Here is an 18,772-nt window from a genome sequence, read left to right as displayed (position 1 = left end):
GGAAGGACTGCAGCACTGTGCAAACTGACCCGGAAGTTGTTTAGTCCACATATCATCTAATGCTGGTTTACAATCTAGGGAAATTATGCCGGTTACCAGCCATTGGTGTGAAAACAGCCTCAGAAATTATTGTGCAGCTTCTCTTGAAGACAGAAAAACCTTTTGTAGGATAATTTTCTACAAAATAAAAGAAATAAAAAAAAAAAAAAAAAAAAAAAAAAAAACGCTCGGAATCCCTCGATGTCAAGTGCAGTGTTTGGCTGTTACATGAATCCTCCCTCAGATGTGGGAAACAAGTCTGCTTTCAATTACTACAAATGGCAATGTTCAATGTAATTTTTATGGCAAATAAAAAAGTACAAAATATATGTTACAGTCGAACAAGCATCAGGGACTGTTTTCTCAGTGGAAAGCTACATAATATATTTATTTTTTTCCTTAAAAAAAAAAAACTCATTTTATAAGCAAAATTGTCGGTTTTAACATGAAGCCTATTGTGCATATGTATTGACTTTGTATTGGCTATCACTTTAGGACAGCGGTTTTTAAATTGGGGTACCCGTACACTGGGGGTACTCGTGCGCTCCTCAGGGGGAACACAACAAAAATTTTGTAATGTTGGACAACGGATTGTTATTTATTTATTTATTTATTAATTTTTTAACCACAATGTAGTACTTTGCGACTTAGCAATAGAATTATCATTGTTGAATCTCCTTTCAAATAAAACCACAACCGTACTGGTGTACGTTTCCTTTCTATTGGGCGATGTTAATTATAAACACCCAACCGGCTGCTGACAGTGTGTGAGCGTTGAGCGCACACGTGGCTAAATGACATTTTTAAATAGCATGGCGGTGGTCTGCAGCCTGTAGGCTAAAAAGAAGAAGAAGAAAAAAAAATCATGTATGATGTTGCTGCTTTTAAAAATATGTAGTATTTACTAGGCATGTTTGCTTTCTGGAGTTTAAATGTTCAGTGTTTGTAGTTTAGTGTAATCATTTCAGTGTGTTTTATCTAAGTTTGTTTTTAAATAACAGTATTATTGAGTTTAGCAGGCAGCTGTGCCGCCCTACTTAGACAGTGAAATCACTGCGCTGGAGCGTGCACGACTGTGTAATCTTTGTGTTTTTTGACAAATTTGCTTGTAAGCTGCTAATTAGGATAATAAAAGCAGAAGCACAGTATTATTATTACAAAAATTGAATCATAGGATTAATTATATATATATATGTATATATAAAATCAGTACTGTGCAAAAGTTTTAGGCAGGTGTGAAAAAATGCTGTAAAGTAAGAATGCTTTCAAAAATAGACATGTTAATAGGTTATATTTATCAATTAACTAAATGCAAAGTGAGTGAACATAAGAAAAATCTAGATCAAATCCATATTTGGTGTGACCACCCTTTGCCTTCAAAACAGCGTCAATTCTTCTAGGTACACTTACACAGTCAGGGCTTTTGTAGACGTATAGTCAGGTGTATGATTAAACAATTATACCAAACAGGTGCTAATGATCATCAGTTCAATATGTAGGTTGAAACACAACCATGAACTGAAACAGAAACAGCTGTGTAGGAGGAATAAAACTGGGTGAGGAACAGCCAAACTCAGCTAACAAGGTGAGGTTGCTGAAGACAGTTTACTGTCAAAAGTCCTACACCATGGCAAGACTAAGCACAGCAACAAGACACAAGGTAGTTATACTGCATCAGCAAGGTCTCTCCCAGGCAGAAATTTCAAGGCAGACAGGGGTTTCCAGATGTGCTGTCCAAGCTCTTTTGAAGAAGCACAAAGAAATGGTCAACGTTGAGGACCGTAGACGCAGTGGTCGGCCAAAGAAACTTACTGCAGCAGATGGAAGACACATCATGCTTACTTCCCTTCGCAATTGGAAGATGTCCATCAATGCAATCAGCTCAGAATTGGCAGAAAACAGTGGGACCCTGGTACACCCATCTACTGTCCGGAGAAGTCTGGTCAGAGGTGGCCTTCATGGAAGACTTGCGGCCAAAAAGCTATACCTCCGACGTGGAAACAAGGCCAAGCGACTCAACTATGCACGAAAACACAGGAACTGGGGTGCAGAAAAATGGCAGCAGGTGCTCTTGACCGATGAGTCAAAATTTGAAATATTTGGCTGTAACAGAAGGCAGTTTGTTCGCCGAAGAGCTGGAGAGCGGTACACGAATGAGTGTCTGCAGGCAACAGTGAAGTATGGTGGAGGTTCCTTGCAAGTTTGGGGCTGCATTTCTGCAAATGGAGTTGGGGATTTGGTCAGAATTAATGGTCTCCTCAGTGCTGAGAAGTACAGGCAGATAGTTATCCATCATGCAATACAATCAGGGAGGCATCTGATTGGCCCCAAATTTATTCTGCAGCATGACAACGACCCCAAACATACAGCGAAAGTCATTAAGAACTATCTTCAGCGTAAAGAAGAACAAGGAGTCCTGGAAGTGATGGTATGGCCCCCACAGAGCCCTGATCTCAACATCATCGGGTCTGTCTGGGATTACATGAAGAGAGAGAAGCAACTGAGGCTGGGCAATCCTGCAAGGGCACTTTCAAAGTTACAGAACTATTTTTTATTCATAACATCAGCAAAATATTGATTCAGTGTAGTTTATTACATAAATGCACGTAACGTGTTGATAAATATAGGTGCTTTTCCCCTTTTAAATCCTTGGTAATGGTTCAGTCTGGGAGAGAAAAACACATTCAGTAACACAAGGGGTATTAGGTAGTTAACCAGAAAGACAAGATTCTAACCGGGTCTTTCTTTAGGTACAATGGCTCGTCGTGCCAAGATTGAGAGCACCAAAGGCTGTGATATGGATTTGTTTGCAGGTCCTGGGGCCATATCTTGATGGATGGGTCTGACTATAAAACTGGGGTTCTTCAGTTTATTTGAAAATAATGAGGAATTGTTATTTTCCCCTCCAGCTCTCAGGGAAAACCATCCCAGCTTCAAATATCAAGCAGCGGAGGGCGATAATGCAATTACAGTTTGTGGCACTGACATTGTACTCTGCCTTTATAATGAGGGCTTCCAGGCACTATGCCACAGCTGTACTGGCTGTGTTAGCTGCTCCTCTGTTACTAGTAAACATGCAAATGAAAGATCTTTGCAAACCCCTTTTATGGAGATTGTCTTTCAGATTAATAGATTTTCAGAAGCTTTGTTTTTTTCTTAACAACTAGGCATTTGCTAAATGTTTTGGTTTGCAAATTGGACCTTTTGGCTGCTCCAGACCTTAAAAATCCTTACGTTACAACACCTCATTTAATGGATCAGAATACATTAGATGTGCTATTCGCAAAGTTTTTTTCACTCTTGAGTCATTAAGACTTCTCATGAAGATATTTGTGATTATTGTTGGGTTGCCTTGAAACAGCCTGGGTCTCTAAACATCTTAAGGGTACAAACTTTATGAGTCCGGCCGACATGCTTCATATTTGCAAGCTCCCCTTTCTTATCTCTAATGAAGTATACCAATTCAGTCTACAGACACAGATAACTATTTCAAACAATGCCCTTTTCTGGTTGGTGTAGAATTCAAACAGCTGTGTTTTAGAAGTGAAGATAAAGTGTTAATGCTAACGATAAGAAACGATAAGACATGCAGGGTAATACAATGGCTTTTCGTTAATGGTGTTTTATAGCTGTGCAACAGGGGAGTCATTTTTACCTATCATTTGTTTAGTGCAGTGAATGGAATGACTGCAGCTCACTGGTGTATATTCTGAAATAACTGCTGGCAATGTCAGCTGTTGTAAGGTGTGATGTTTCTCTAATATCCTGTTATATTAATATATCCTAATATAACAGTAACCCAATTGTGCAGTCTGTTTGTTAAAATGTCCCAGTGGAAATCAAGTTGGCAGATTTGACTTATGTAATGTGTTGTGCACCATGTGTTTCTGCTTTATTTGGTTAGAACAGTTGGTACTCTTTGTATTTACATGGACATCTCTATCAAACGGTGTTGTTATTGACAATGTCTGTGAAATATGTTAACCCTTAACACATTGCCCTTTGGCATTGGCTGAAACATTTGTCTACTTGACTTACAAGTTATACATTACAACCGTTAACCTAATACTATGTTTTGATTATCTGTTATTTAATTACCAAAGCACCAGAAAGTAACAAAGATTTGTAAAACTTTACAGCCATTATGATGCAAAACTCAGTTAGTCAGTATGTGTGTCAAGTGCTTATTGCCATGCATTATAGTTAACCAAACACTCCATGTCAGCCATATAGTTGAGGCACAGTTGTAAAACCCATGTTTTTTATTATGTTTTGTTTCTTCTTAAAGTGTTAAAAAAAAAAAAACCTTGCTGTGTTTGCAAGAAGCACATTACTTGGCTTTTATTAAAAACAAATTTTCCCATATTGCTGATTTGGGATTTTTTAAAAAAATAAATTCTGACTTTTACTTAGGGAAAGCACATCAGGAGAGATACATTTTCTTCTAACAATTGCAGTGTATGCTCCCGCTTGCAGCAGTGCTAGTGCTCTGATTAAAATGAACAGAAAATTCACACTGTTGCAGGAGGGAGTGTGATCTGGACACACTGCGATCCTGAGAAATGTATTTTAATGTATTTTTTACTATATTTGATTTGGACCCATGATGCGTGATTACACATTTTTAAAGAGTCACTGATATGTTTCAAAATATATTGCCATGATATATTTAACAGCACAGGCAGGTCATAATTACAGATAATCTAATTGTAAGTTTCTTGTAAACTTTGTCGGGGTCTCTACGTTCTTACTGTGATGCATGGGACTTTTGGTAGTAAAAATGTAAAAATGTAAGCAGTAAAAATATCAGTACAGGAAATAACAAACTTTAGGTTTGCCCTTTCTGGATTGCAGATCTCTTGCCAACAAGCTCAGGGTTTTCTAATTTATACCTGCAAGAAGGCAACATGAATCTTATTTCCATCCCTGTATTCTTAATGCTTTGTTGTGAATATGAGCTGGCAATAAATATATAATAAATAAATATATCTTGAATGAAAACACTTGGGTGCTTTACTATAGTTTCTGGAGCGATTCAATGAATTGCATGATGTCATCTTGTTTGTATAAGTAAATGGTTTAAATAAATATTTAACGTTTTTTTTTTTTTTTTTTTTTTCTTTTGAAATCCATGCCAGAAGCAGTTCCAGCCATGCTGTAACCCAAGCACTGCTGGCAGGCTTGGCACACTCTTCATCAGCTGCCTCCGTGTGTTCCCTTCTTCGTCGATGCTGGGTGTCAGAGGGCAGGCTCTCTGTGAATGTTTGATAGCGGAGTGCTTGGCTGACTGCGGTTCTTTTCTATCTTCCTGGTTAGGCTCAGCTGGAAGCTCAGAAAGCCACTCAAGATTTCCAGAGGGCCACCGAGGTGCTGCGAGCCGCCAAGGAGACCATTGCACTGGCAGAGCAGAGGCTGCTGGAGGATGACCAGAGGCAGTTTGACTCTGCCTGGCAAGAAATGCTCAATCACGCCACCCAGCGGGTAACTGAGTATTAAATAAATAACCTTACAATATACAGTCAGTTCTGTGAAAACACTGCAGGCTACATCTGTGCAAGGTGTGTGTGTGTGTGTGTGTGTGTGTGTGTGTGTGTGTGTGTGTGTGTGTGTGTGTGTGTGTGTGTGTGTGTGTGTGTGTGTGTGTGTGTGTGTGTGTGTGTGTGTGTGTGTGTGTGTGTGTGTGTGTGTGTGTGTGTGTGTGTGTGTGTGTGTGTGTGTGTGTGTGTGTGTGTGTGTGTGTGGCTAGTCTGTACTCATCCCCTCTCTCTCTGTCTTCCAGGTAATGGAAGCTGAGCAGACGAAGACCCGGAGTGAGCTGGTGCACAAGGAGACTGCAGCCAAGTACAACGCTGCCATGAGCCGCATGAAGCAACTGGAGAAGAAGCTCAAGAGAGCCATCAATAAGTCAAAGTGAGTACAGAGAGAAGAAACTGTGAGGCATAAAATGGCCAATTCTTCAAGGGCACTTCTAAAGTATGCCAAGGATCCCGGTTAAGCACGTGATGGTCCTTGGTCTTGATTCACTCACCCTGGTTAAACACACAGTTGTAAGGCTATTATCTTGTAAACACAACACAGAACAAAGGACTGGCTTTTCAGCCGATTTTTAAAGGCAGGTGACCATGGTTAATTGATAGTCAATTAACACCTGGCCACCTGTTGCTCATTACGCTTCTATAAGGCAAGGAGAGAAGTCTGACCTCCCAGCCCTGCCATATCTAGTACACTCTTTTGTTTTTGTAACATTTAAAAAAATGTTATTTTTAAACCACGAATACAATGTTGATAGGGTAATGCCCAGCCCTGCCACAGTCTATCTTTTGAAGACATTCTATTTTCACCATCATTGTCCCCGTTTTGTTCTGGACAGCAATTTTTAGCAAAAATATTTATGGTCTTTGATGCAGCTGGTGTCTTTTTCGTTAAAAAACATTTTAAAGAAATTGTGCAGATGGAATTTATTCAATCATTTACCGGAAGCAAACTAAACATTCTGCCAGGTTCCTAAATGAAGTGTAACAGGTAGTGCATCAATCAGGCAAACTGTATTTATTTTAAAGTGATACAAAATATGTATGTTTACACTATTCTTTCAGAAGTGGGAATTTTCACAGTAAACTACATATTACACGGCTCTGTGCAAATAGAGTAAACCCATCCTAAGGATGTTTTCCACTTACTTAGTGTTTTTTAAAGACATCAGTGTGTAATACCGAACCAGACCATGCCTAGTAGGGGGATACACTAGTCCGGAGGAATTATATAAATAAGCAGTTGAAGAGAGTGAGTAAAATAAAACAAATAAATAATGTTAAAACTGAATCTCCTTGTACAGCTACATTCTTTGAATACTTTGAATGATTTAAAAAAAAAAAAAAAGTTTGAATTCCCCCCCCCAATAAATGAGGAAACACAGTAAATGCCTTCCAGCACCTCACCTACAGAACCGACAAGGAGGCCAACGTTGAGGGTATTGAAATTCAGTAACAGCGTTTATTTTTTGGCAGGTCAGCTAGTCTTGGACTAATTCTTACCAGGTGTGGCCTGCCCTGTAGCTGTGGTTTATTTTGCAATGTTAAATGCCAGTCCAGACTTTGCTTCCCTTGTAAAACTAAAAGAATGTAACTGCTCATCAAAATATTATTCAACAAGCTATTTTCTTCTTGCTGCAGAATTCAGTTACAGTACTATAAATACCATAATATCATGCTGTGCCAAGTTACTGGTTTACAATTTTCTCCAATGTTTCCCTTACAGACCATATTTTGAACTGAAGGCAAAGTACTACCTGCAGCTTGAGGTTTGTGGATTTTCTCTCGTCTTTCTTCATGGTTTATAGCTTAGTTTCCACAGCGACTTCCCACAACAGTTTGGGCATGCTGCTAGTAGTAGTAGGTACTCCTCTCTGTGCTTTGACGGTGTCGGTAGACATCTCCGAAGTGCTTGTATTTTTTTCCAGGAAGTCCTGACTTACCCATTCTTCAATTAACATGGTATTAAAAAGTTTGAAATTTACTTTAAATGACATTTTGTTTCAAATAAAACAGGTGGTGTGATATTGTTTGATTTGTTTTTGTGATGCCGTTACAAACAGTCTTCTAAGGGCATATACTAGGGATTTTATCCCTCTAGCTCAGCCAATCAGAGTGCAGGGAATCTTTCCATTGAAATGTGTATAATAGATAGATAGATAGATAAGGCTGTAAGAAAATCATGGGCCGTGAATTTGTTGCAGAAACCGCGACAGTGACAGTGACGTGAACCAGTCACATGACAAGGAGACGATTGCCTGATGGTGTAAGGATGTTAGGGCAATCATTCAATCTATTTTTGCTCCTGTAATGAGGTTTTAACCAATCACAGTCTTGAATTTCCAACCACTGATTTTTTATATATATATATATATATATATATATATATATATATATATATATATAGATATATATATAGATAGATAGATAGATAGATAGATAGATAGATAGATAGATATAGATACACACACACACACACAGTACCAGTCAAAAGTTTGAGTACACTTGCTGGAAACTAGTTTTTTTTCATAATTGACAATGTTTTACGTCGAATATGTTTCTGTAAATACTTGAAAATGAAAACACATGATATAATATACAAAACAAAATATAAGGAGTATCAAAGCAATGTTCAAGAACATTGAAAATTGTCTCTAAATCTTGGATTCCTCAAAACAGCCACCCTTTGCCTTAATAACAGCCTCACAAACACGAGGCATTCAGTTAACAAGTTTCAGCAGGAAATCGCCCAACATGTCTTCCCAGCTCTTCTGCAGCAATTCCCAGAGATGTAGGGCACTTGTGGGTAGCTTTGCTTTGACTCTTCTGTCCACTTCGTCCCATACAAGTTCTATGGGATTGAGGTCTGGAGACTGGGCAGGCCAGGTCATTAGACTGAGTTGTCCTTCACTTTCCTTCTTCGCCAGATAATTCTTGCACAACTTTGAGGTGTGTTTCGGGTCATTATCTTGCTGAAGAATGAAGGACTGCCCAACTAGCCGTAATCCTGATGGAATGGCATGCCTCTGAAGTATGCTATGATAGCCATGCTGGTTGAGCTTGCCATGGACTTGGTAAAGATCACCAACACTGTCACCAGCAAAGCAACCCCAGACCATGACACTGCCTCCTCCAAGCTTGACAGTGGGGACCACACATGCAGAACTCATGCGCTCACCCTCTCTGCATCTTACAAATACTCAGCGGTTGGACCCAGATATTTCAAATTTTGACTCATCAGTCCATAAGTCCGACTTCCACTTCTCAAACGTTCAGTTTCTGTGTTTTTTGGCCCAGGCAAGTCTCTTCCTCTTATTCTGCACTCTTAACAATGGTTTCTTTGCAACAATTCTTCCAGTTAGGCCAGCTTCACGCAATCTCCTCTGAACAGTTGATGTTGAAACATCTGTACTTCTGTAGCATTTAGCTGAGCTTGTATTTCAGGGGCTGTTAATCGCCGGTTTCACAGACTTGTGACTCGAATGAACTTGTTCTCTGATTCTGAGGTCACCCTTGGCCTGCCTGACCTTGTTCGGTCCTCATGAGTGCCAGTTTCTTCAAATCGTTTGATGGTCTTGGCCACAGCAGTTACAGACACTTGCGGAGTTCTTGCGATTTGTCTTAAAGATTGACCTTCATTTCTTAAAGTAATTTTCTTTGCTTAACTGAGCGTATTTGCAATTTTCTGCTCCCTTACATTCAGGAATGACAAACTTGTGCCTGTGCTACCTATATTTATAGTAATCATGGACCCTCACCTGTTAACAATAAGTGGTGACAAAAGGTTAATTAGGTAACATGCTAGTTAACTCAGAGAACATCTAACAAAGACACTTTTATAGTTAGGTCAGTGTTCTAACACTCTGTTATACACATTTTAGACTTTTAACTGACTTGGGCTTCAGACTGAAATCCCCTTGCTTTGGGTGACTATTTCATTGAAATTGACAAGATTTACATTTTCATGTAAAAATTACATTTTTTAGTGCAATTCACTTTTGATTATCAGCTTATATAAGTGCACGTATCATATAATGAAATATTAAGTATTTATAGACAAGTTTATACAGTTAAAAGCATAGAAAAACCTGATTTCAAGCAGGTGTACTCAAACTTTTGACTGGTACTATATATATATATATATATATATATATATATATATATATATATATATATATATATATATATATATATATATATATATATATATGCCCACAGCCGGTGGGACCGAAGACCCTGACTTCTGATGGTGAAGAAAGACTTTAGTGTGCCCTGTTGTAACAAATGAAAGGCTAATGGAAAGTAACACAGCAGTGTTTATCCTCTGGGTATCTACTGCAGTTCTCAAAAGTACTTTGTCAGTCGAATAACTTTATTTAATCATTAGACCGACTGAATTGTTTATATTTATTTTTATTTATTTTAATGAAATGCTGAGGAAAATGTCTAATTGTCTGATATTTGATGTCAACTAATGTTAGACATGAAATAATATTGTTTGAATGTGTAAAAAATTTTCTACAGAACGAAAACTAAACTTTTTATAAGAAAATGTTTTCATCTGAGTCAAATCATTCATATTTACAAACTTTATGCTGTTGATTAGTTATTAATTAAATACCGATACTATATATATTATATATAATATATATCTAGTATATATATATATATATATATATATATATATATATATATATATATATATATATATATTTTAAAACCGTTCAATACAGCAAAGGAAAAGATGTAAACAACAGGATTTCAAATAAACCGCTCATTCACCGGAAATTGAGATACCAGTATCCTCAAATGTGACGTCACTTGGTGCAAGTAGCATATGGAATGGTTAATAATACTTTAGTGTGTTGTTTTTGCGAACGAGACTGACAGTTATTGGTATATATATAATATGATGTTGTGATATGGAAATTATCGATATTGAACTGGGTTCTAATATGAATAAGGGTGGACAGTCAAGACTCAGTGCTATTTCGAGCATTTACATTCATTTTAGTCTCAAAGAGGAGGCAAAGGTCATATTTAAAGGTCCTTAATAGTTATACTATGTTTGTGAGAAGGCCCAGTGATGGAATGCACTAGAACAATGGCTGCTTCATGGTTCCATTCCATTTTCTACAATTGTGAACATAATGCAGCCTAATCCAGCCCTTAGACATTTTGTTAACAGGAACCATTTTAAATATAAGAGCATAAGGGCATAGTATGATCGATACCTACTCATTTTAGAAACAATGTACAGTATGTGAATTAAGGTAGATGCATATATCTACTTGCAGTCAGAGTAACCTCACATTCTAATACTGCCTTTTCCTCTCTGTGCATCAGCAACTGAAGAAGAATGTGGACAAGTTGCAGGCCAAGCTGTCCCTGGCAAAAGGCACATACAAGACAGCCCTGAAGAACCTGGAAATGATCTCAGACGAGATCCACGAGAGGAGGCGGTCCTCAGCCATGGGCCCACGGGGCAGAGGGGTGGGGGCTGAGGGAGACAGTAACTCTGGGGAGGACATCTCTAACTTCAAGCTGGAGTCCGATGACATCTCCAGTGAGTACAAACTGCCTAAAATCTTAACCAAGGCTGCCGCATTATTAAATGTATTGGTCGTTACACTAAATTAAAAACATATACTAATGTTATTTGTTTAGGACTTTCCAAGGTTTTTGGTCACTTGGTTCTTTCAAAACCACACATAGTGTGTAAGAAGCATTACAACACCTTTGTGACAACTTTGACACAAAAACAACTACTAATCAAACTCTCCCTGAATGCACTCTGCTTTGTAGGGAAATGGCTATATTGCTGCATTAAAGTCTTGGAATAAGCCTGAAAAAACAATAGTTGAGACCAATACACATCATGCTTTTTTTTTAGCTCTGCACTGAATCATGTTTATATTGTAATCGGTCTAATTGGTTTGTTATAGAAATCAAATGAAAGGCAGAACTGCTGAATTATTCAGATTGTACATTGGATGTCTTTTTTTAAAACAAGGATCTTATTTCCCTCCCGAGTCCTCTGCCCTCTGTACATAGTTTGAGGCATGTAACTAGCTATAGAGTTATTTGCACGGCCCCTCCCAGTTATAGTGTCGGACTGCTGTCCATTTCTTTCTACACGTTGCTTTTTAATTGTGCATTATGGTGCAGAGCACAGGCTGAAGTATAATAACATCTGCTGTGGGATTACGCTGGGGGACGATAAATCCGCTAAATGAATAAGGGAAACAAACATTTAACCTTTCCCTTCTGCAGCTATGACAAAATCTCAGACTCCAAGCAGAGTTCAGCCTAGTGAATGCTTCAATGAGCTACACTAGGGTAACACATTTTGTTTTGCTCTTCAGGCTAAACTTGCAAGACTGGGGGCTGACAGTGAAATTCTATTAAAAGTCCTCAGACCAGCCATAAGCCAAATAGAGTAATCAATTTCTGCACCTTCGATAACTTTATGATAATGAAGGAAGAGATTTTGTATGCATTACAGGTATTCCAGCATTCCAATTCACATCACAGACCTTCACTATATGTAAGGTTATTTTTTGCATTGCCCTCATATAACTACCATACATTCTGTATCATACTAAAAACAGTTTTATGTCCGTGGTTACCCAACACCAGTGATGCATATGTGAAGTGTTGCACTGCTAACAATATGTTGATAACGGAGCACACTCAGTCATGTTCCTTCCCCTTTCGCAGTGACCTCGGAGGTGTTTGAGGATGATAACTGCAGCAGTGTTGTATCGGAAGAGGATTCTGAGACCCAGTCCATATGCAGCCTGAGTTCAGGCCTGACCAGCCCCGTGGAGTTACCTTGCTCTTTCCCTCATTCCTCCCGGCCCAGCAGCCTGGACCTGACCAGCCCGGTGTCACTCTCTGATTTCGGGCTGCTCTCCCCAGTCCTGGGGCCTCGTAGTGAGTGCAGTGGAGCTTCGTCTCCAGAGTGTGACCTTGAACGAGGTGAGTGTGTGTCTGCTGCAGAAACTTAACTGAAAGTGTGTCTGCTGCAGTAACTTAACTGTGGTATTGAATATAAAGGGGTTTTCTGCAGTCCCTGTTTAGCATGACAGACTAATCCTGAATGAGCATTCATTTATTTACCACACCCTTTCTAGTGCTAACTTGTAGCAAGTAGCTTCTTGAATTTTCAATCTGGTGTTTCTGAAAAAAAAGCATAATATTACTGTTATTAACTCTTGCCACCAAAATATGGTTAAACCGTTAAAAAAAATAATCATTGTCCAAAAATGTTCCAAAAAGTTTTTCAATAAGTAACTGTCCAGTACTTTGTCTCCACATGGGGTCAATATTTATGGATCTTCTCCAAACTCATTGTCTCAGATTCTTTTGATATAGCATATGGAAGTACCTGTCTATTAGCTCTGTGGTAGGAGGGGTGTCCGTAATGGATGAAAATGAGCACTGAAAAGGGGCCATGTTTGAGTGACCAGGGGCATGTTTCACAAAGTGCTTCTGAGAGCATAAAGGAGCTTCGCACACTAGCAATGATGCCAGTTTCCTTTTCATCTGAGCCTGAATACTTGAGAGAGCGTTGATATAAAATCATTGTCTTTTTAATTACCTTTCTGTCACATTTTTTAACTTTGCTTTTAAATGCTGAGTTAATAATATTTAAGGATACGATTTTGTCATGGAGGTAACGGAAATCATTAAAATCATGAATTTGAACAAAAGTCTGTGAAAATATATTTGGTTAGGCACTGCCTTTATTTCCTTTAGAAATGCAGTATGTCATGCACTAAAAATGAAAATATGCGAGTATCTGTAAATTGTTTGGCTGTTTCACACTACATTTACACGTAGTTATATAGGCAAGTGAATGAGATTTGTATTTTGTAGCTGAGCGAGCATGTAAATGAACAGATCATGTGTTACTGAAAACACTTGGTTGTGATCTTCACCTACATACAGTGCTTGTTATTTTATTTTTTAAAAATAAAAAGTGGGCTTGCATCTTCAAAAGCAATTAACTTGTATTTTATTTCTTGTTGTTTTTTTTTTCCCCATACAGTGTAGTGTACCCAAATAGTCTGTTAAAAATACTCACTTTCTCTAAAACTAAACATTGCTAAACAAAATGCTTCAGACTGCCGTTGGACATCTTTTTTTAAATTTATTTCCTGCAAACTGTAGATAAAATGATAAATCTATTTTGTAGTCTTTTTTCTGATCTCTGCTTCTTGGACACGTGACTTTTCAGCTCTGTTTTTTTTGTTTGTTTTTATTTTTAAAGTGGCAGTGCTCTGCAAGCTACTCAGAAACAACCAATTTAAACATCTAGTTCTTATTATTGAAGAAGCAATGCTCCTCGGCTCGCCGTTCACGTTTGGCAGACAGGGGACAGATAGATAAGATATGGGAAGCCATGTCACGCCATCAGGCTATCCTTGCTGAATTGCTGCAAGAGCGTTCAGCCCCACCAATACCACCGGTTCTCATTCCTCCCACCCCACCTGCATCTTTGCAGGCAGAGGCTTTTGATCTGGAGGGCGATATGTTGTCTGTCGTTGCCTCAGAGGAGGCTGAAGATCAAGATGCAGGGTTCTCATCTGATGATGCAGAATCAGACAGCATTCCATAGGCACACCTCTCCTTATCGTCAGAGCTTATCCCTCTAATGCAGCACGCTTCTGCAGTCCTGCAGGTACCCTAGCCTGTGGCAAAAGAAGAGAGGCGCTCTATTTATAATGAGCAGCATACTGATGCCTCTGCTGCCCCTCCGGTCCACCCGGATTTTCTAATTGAGCTGTCGTCCACATGGGAACACCCAGCTACAGCTGCGGCTGTTTCCCATTCAGTCCACTCTCTTTACAAGGTGTTCGATACCCATTTTCTGCCAGTAGGGGCACCCATTGTGGCTCTTGTTCAGCCTACCAACCTGTCCTTGCTATCCAAGGATGCGGTGTGCCCGAACAAGCAGTGCAGGGTGAGAGGTCATACTTAAGAAGGCATGTGCTGCTGGTGCGTTTAACACACGCCTGGGAAGCTACAACTGCATCCTTGTGGCTTACCAGGTGCACCTTCTTGGGTCCATTGCCGAGACCCACAAGCTCTCGTCTCAACAGCTGGATGAGCTGTGCTTGGTCTCTGGGAACCTGCTCGGACTGTCCAAGCTCAGTGGACAGGCAATTGGCAGGAATCTGGCAGCATTGGTGGCTGCCTGCTTGATGGAGACAAAACAGCACTGTTGGACGCTTTGGTCACGCGATGGTGGACAAGATGCTGCAGCGGTCGAATGGAGACTCCATCCCAAGGTCGTGAACCTCATTTGGGAGAGATTTGGGAGAGCAGAGGTAGACCTCTTTGCCTGTCAGGAGTCGGCACACTGTTCTCTGTGGTTCTCCATAAAAGGAGACAGGAGACCCCTAGAAGTAGATGCACTGGCACACTTATGGCCAGCACATCTACTCTATGCGTTTCCACCGCTCTCGCTGCTCCCGATATCCCGCTATAGAAAGTCAGACAGGACCGAGCCAGGGTGCTTCTAATAGCCCCATACTGGCCCAGGAGAATTTGGTTCTCCTCCCTGATGTAGCTCCTGAGTGGACAGCTGTGGGAACTGTCAGTGCACCGCGACAGGGCACTTTGTGGCAGGACTAAAAGCTGGAGGAAGTCAGAACAATTATTTTTCTGTTATGGGGCTAAGTCCTAGGGACAGGCTCTGTCTAAGTAGCATCTGTCTAAACGGTTGTCAGGCACAGTTAAGACTGCTTATGAACTGGCCAATGTGCATCTGCCAGAGAAGCTCACCGGCTATTCCACCAGGAGTCAGGTGACTTCATGGGCTTTGTTCCAGGGTGCATCTGTCCAGAACATATGCAATGCAGCGGTGTGGTGTTCCCCCCCATACTTTTACTAGGTGCTACCGACTGAATGTCGTAGATCCGCGTAACCCTGGTTTCGGCACGACAGTGCTGAGGGCAGCTTTCCAGTCCACCCTCACAACAGAACATTAAGTGAGTTTTCATAATATCTCTTCCAGCTTTGCTGGATACTGATTACAAGCACAAGGAATATTAACCATTAACTTCGAGGTTGCTGCATTCATGGTCACAGTCCTCGAAGGAAAGTGACATCGTTGTCAGTGTGCATAGCTCCTATATTGCTCTCAGTGGGGTAGAGCAGCAGCCACATCACACTGCTCTTTGGTGTAAGTTTTCAGGTTCAGGTGTCTTAAAGGGAAACACCCAATTTGTAATGGTTAATATTCCTATTTCAGGGAACCAGGGTTATGATAATAACCTGTCTCTTGCCAAGGCTGCGGGAAACACAAGCAATCATTTATGGAGCCATTGCCTTACTAAGACCACGTAAATCACCAACATTTGTTTGAAATTGACAGATGCATGAAATACTAAAGCTACAGATACTTGTAGTTTGGTTTGTATAGTGTGGCTTCTCTGTTTGCTATTCAAGATCTGGTCTCAAAATATTGCTCAATTGCATTCAATTTTGAGTCAATCTGTAACATTGTTTGAATTCATGATCGCTATATTTATCTAGCGGATTTGTTCTGTCCTCTGATTAAAGGTTTGCAGTCAATGTAATATGTATCTGTTCAGGTTCGTCAACTCTCCTGTTTGAGGTAAAGGTAGCCACTAGGTTTAAAATATACGTAACATTTAACACAGTACTTTGTGAGACTCTCTGGGAATCATTAGTTTTCTAGCAGCAGCGTTCTAAATAATTTAGCAAGTCCTTCTATGGTTACTGATGCATGGGATTTTGTAAAACAAGTAGAAGGATGCTAACTAGTTAGAATCCTGCTTAATGCTTAGAAGTGCTTTGTGAAACAGGCTCCTGATCTGTAGTATTTAGTATTTAAGATATCTTCTTGATACTCACTGCACACATAGAACTGCTAATACAGTATTTTGTTATTCTTCCTAAAACGCATCCAGGTAGATTCAAATTTGATATCAAAACAATCTGAAGTGTTGAGGTGGGGCTATTTTCCATGGAATGATCCAATGTCTTGTTAATATTTGTTGACGTGCAGAATGAGAATGAAAAGTGCTGAGAGTAAACCTGTGACTCTTGTTTAGGGGACCGAGCAGAGGGTGCTGAAGATGAGCTTCAGAACGTGGTTAACAACAAGAAGAAAAGCAGCAGCCTGATGAGCCGAATGAGCCGTCTCGCTCTGAAACGCAACAAGACTGACAACCAGAAGAGAGATCACTTCAGCCTGGCCCAGCACCCATCTGCCTCTGCAGTATTAGTGAACGGAATCTGACCTGGAATTCTCCACTTCACAAAGCCCCAAATGTGCCAAGGAACATTGTGCTAACAATCTTTATTCTTGATGATCTCTCATCTTTAAGCTTTCTTGTTATTAAGAACTCCACTGAAAGGTTTTCTTTCATACACACACACACTTACCATAGCAATGTAATTTGTCAGTTTTACTACCATAATGCTTACATACATTGTAAGTAGGACTTGCGTACGATCTTTTGCAATGTGTATTCTCTTGTATAATGATAGTATTAAGCCTTATCAGCTCTGTCTCATACTCTAGCCTGTTTGTTTGTCCTTCTGATGACCTGCACTGATGTTTACATCTTGCTCTAGAGAAAGCAAGTCCTCAGTTGGGTTGCTATGTATTGCCACCTACAGCAGAGAACTACTGATCACATGACACATCCTTCACAGACAGCATGACTGAAACAAGTACTTTTTAACCATATAATGGTACACTGAATTGGTATTGTGAATGAAAGCCTTTCGCCCTTGTTATTTCCCAGATGTAGATTTCCGATGGTGTTCATTCATACCTAGCATTGGAGATGAAGACTCACATAGACAAGGCGTTCAGTGAAAAATATGGACATGTTTTGCTGATGTACCAGATGCATTCTCTTATGCTATAGTGGCCAATGTCTCTCTCATGTTTTCAAAAGGTTGTTGTCCAAGCACCACCAGAAATGCACACCAAATTAGACTGTTAGTTATTTGTGTTAAATGTCTGAAAAGAAAGGAAAACGCTGAAACATAGTTTCATCTGAAAGAGCCTAGCCAGTTAAATTTTTCTTTGTTGCCAGACCAAGAGCTGTTAACCACCAAGTAGGAAACCAACAAGCAAAAATGACTGGAAGGTAGTGCACATGACATTGGGCTATAGGCAGACCATCCATTTATTGACTAGTTTATAAACCTCTGTGACCCACTCTAGACATCAGTGCTCCACTTAATTTGCAATTGTCACTTCAGAGCAGGGATTCCTCTGTCTCTTCCAATTTAAGGAGCCTGCTGCCTGCTGCCAGCGCGCCAAATCTCCCAGGGGGCTGAGCTGTGTTCAGCAATACATAGTAAAACCTTGAGCATGAACGGCAATTACAAAAATAGTGATAGTAGACATCATTGGTAACTTTTGAATGCAATGATGTGCAGTGACCTAGCAGACAGATTTTTTTGGCTAAGGACTGAATTATTTATAAAACTTTTGCACAGCTTTGTTTTTTTTATTATTTTTTTTTCTTTTCTTTTTTTAGTTTATGTATGTATGTATTATTGTATTTTGAAGTATATACTGTAAATCTATATTTCCATTGTGTTACTTATATTGTGCATATTGCCATAACATGGAAGGTTGTCTTGCTGACCCCTGTCCAATTCTCTCATATTACAGAATTGCAAATGATACATTGAAATTTCGTTCTGTTCGATATTTTATTTTAAAACACTGAAACTCCGAATCAGGTTATTGCAAGGTGACATTGGTTTTATGTTGGGACATATTTTTAAGAAAAATAAAAAACTGAAATATCTTGCTTGCGTAAGTATTCAACCCCCACACATTAATATTTGGTAAAGCCACCTTTCGCTGCAATAACAGCTTTAAGTCTTTTGGGGTAAGTATGTACCAGCTTTACACACAGTGTTGGAGTGATTTTGGCCCATTCTTCTTGGCAGATTTGCTCCAGGTTGTTCAGGTTGGTTGGACAATGCTTGTGGACTGCAATTTTCAAATAGTGCCACAGATTCTCAGTGGGATTGAGATCAGGACTTTGACTGGGACAATGTAGGACATTCACCTTTTTGTTCTTGAGCCACTCCAGTGTTGCTTTGGCCTTGTGCTTGGGATCATTGTCCTGCTGAAAGGTGAATTTCCTCCCAAGCTTCAGTTTTTTAGCGGACTGAAGCAGATTCTTTTGCAGTAT

General features: G+C 39.6%; 1 protein-coding gene across 1 annotated transcript in view; it reads left to right on the top strand.

Annotated features, from left to right (window-relative positions):
* LOC121314646 (SH3 domain-binding protein 5-like) overlaps window positions 1-18,297 on the top strand; it is a 46,438-nt gene extending 28,141 nt beyond the window's left edge. Inside the window, exons 4-9 of the mRNA XM_041248101.1 lie at window positions 5,356-5,520; window positions 5,819-5,949; window positions 7,297-7,339; window positions 10,917-11,136; window positions 12,291-12,551; window positions 16,658-18,297. Coding sequence (XP_041104035.1) covers window positions 5,356-5,520; window positions 5,819-5,949; window positions 7,297-7,339; window positions 10,917-11,136; window positions 12,291-12,551; window positions 16,658-16,845 — 1,008 coding nt within the window. The 3' untranslated portion in view covers window positions 16,846-18,297. The remainder of the gene's footprint in view (window positions 1-5,355; window positions 5,521-5,818; window positions 5,950-7,296; window positions 7,340-10,916; window positions 11,137-12,290; window positions 12,552-16,657) is intronic.
* The last annotated feature ends 475 nt before the right edge of the window (window positions 18,298-18,772 follow it).

This window comes from Polyodon spathula, chromosome 4 (assembly GCF_017654505.1).
Source record: "Polyodon spathula isolate WHYD16114869_AA chromosome 4, ASM1765450v1, whole genome shotgun sequence".
Lineage (NCBI taxonomy): Eukaryota > Metazoa > Chordata > Actinopteri > Acipenseriformes > Polyodontidae > Polyodon > Polyodon spathula.
Note: the sequence above shows the minus strand (reverse complement) of the source record. Positions and strands in the feature narration are given on the sequence as shown.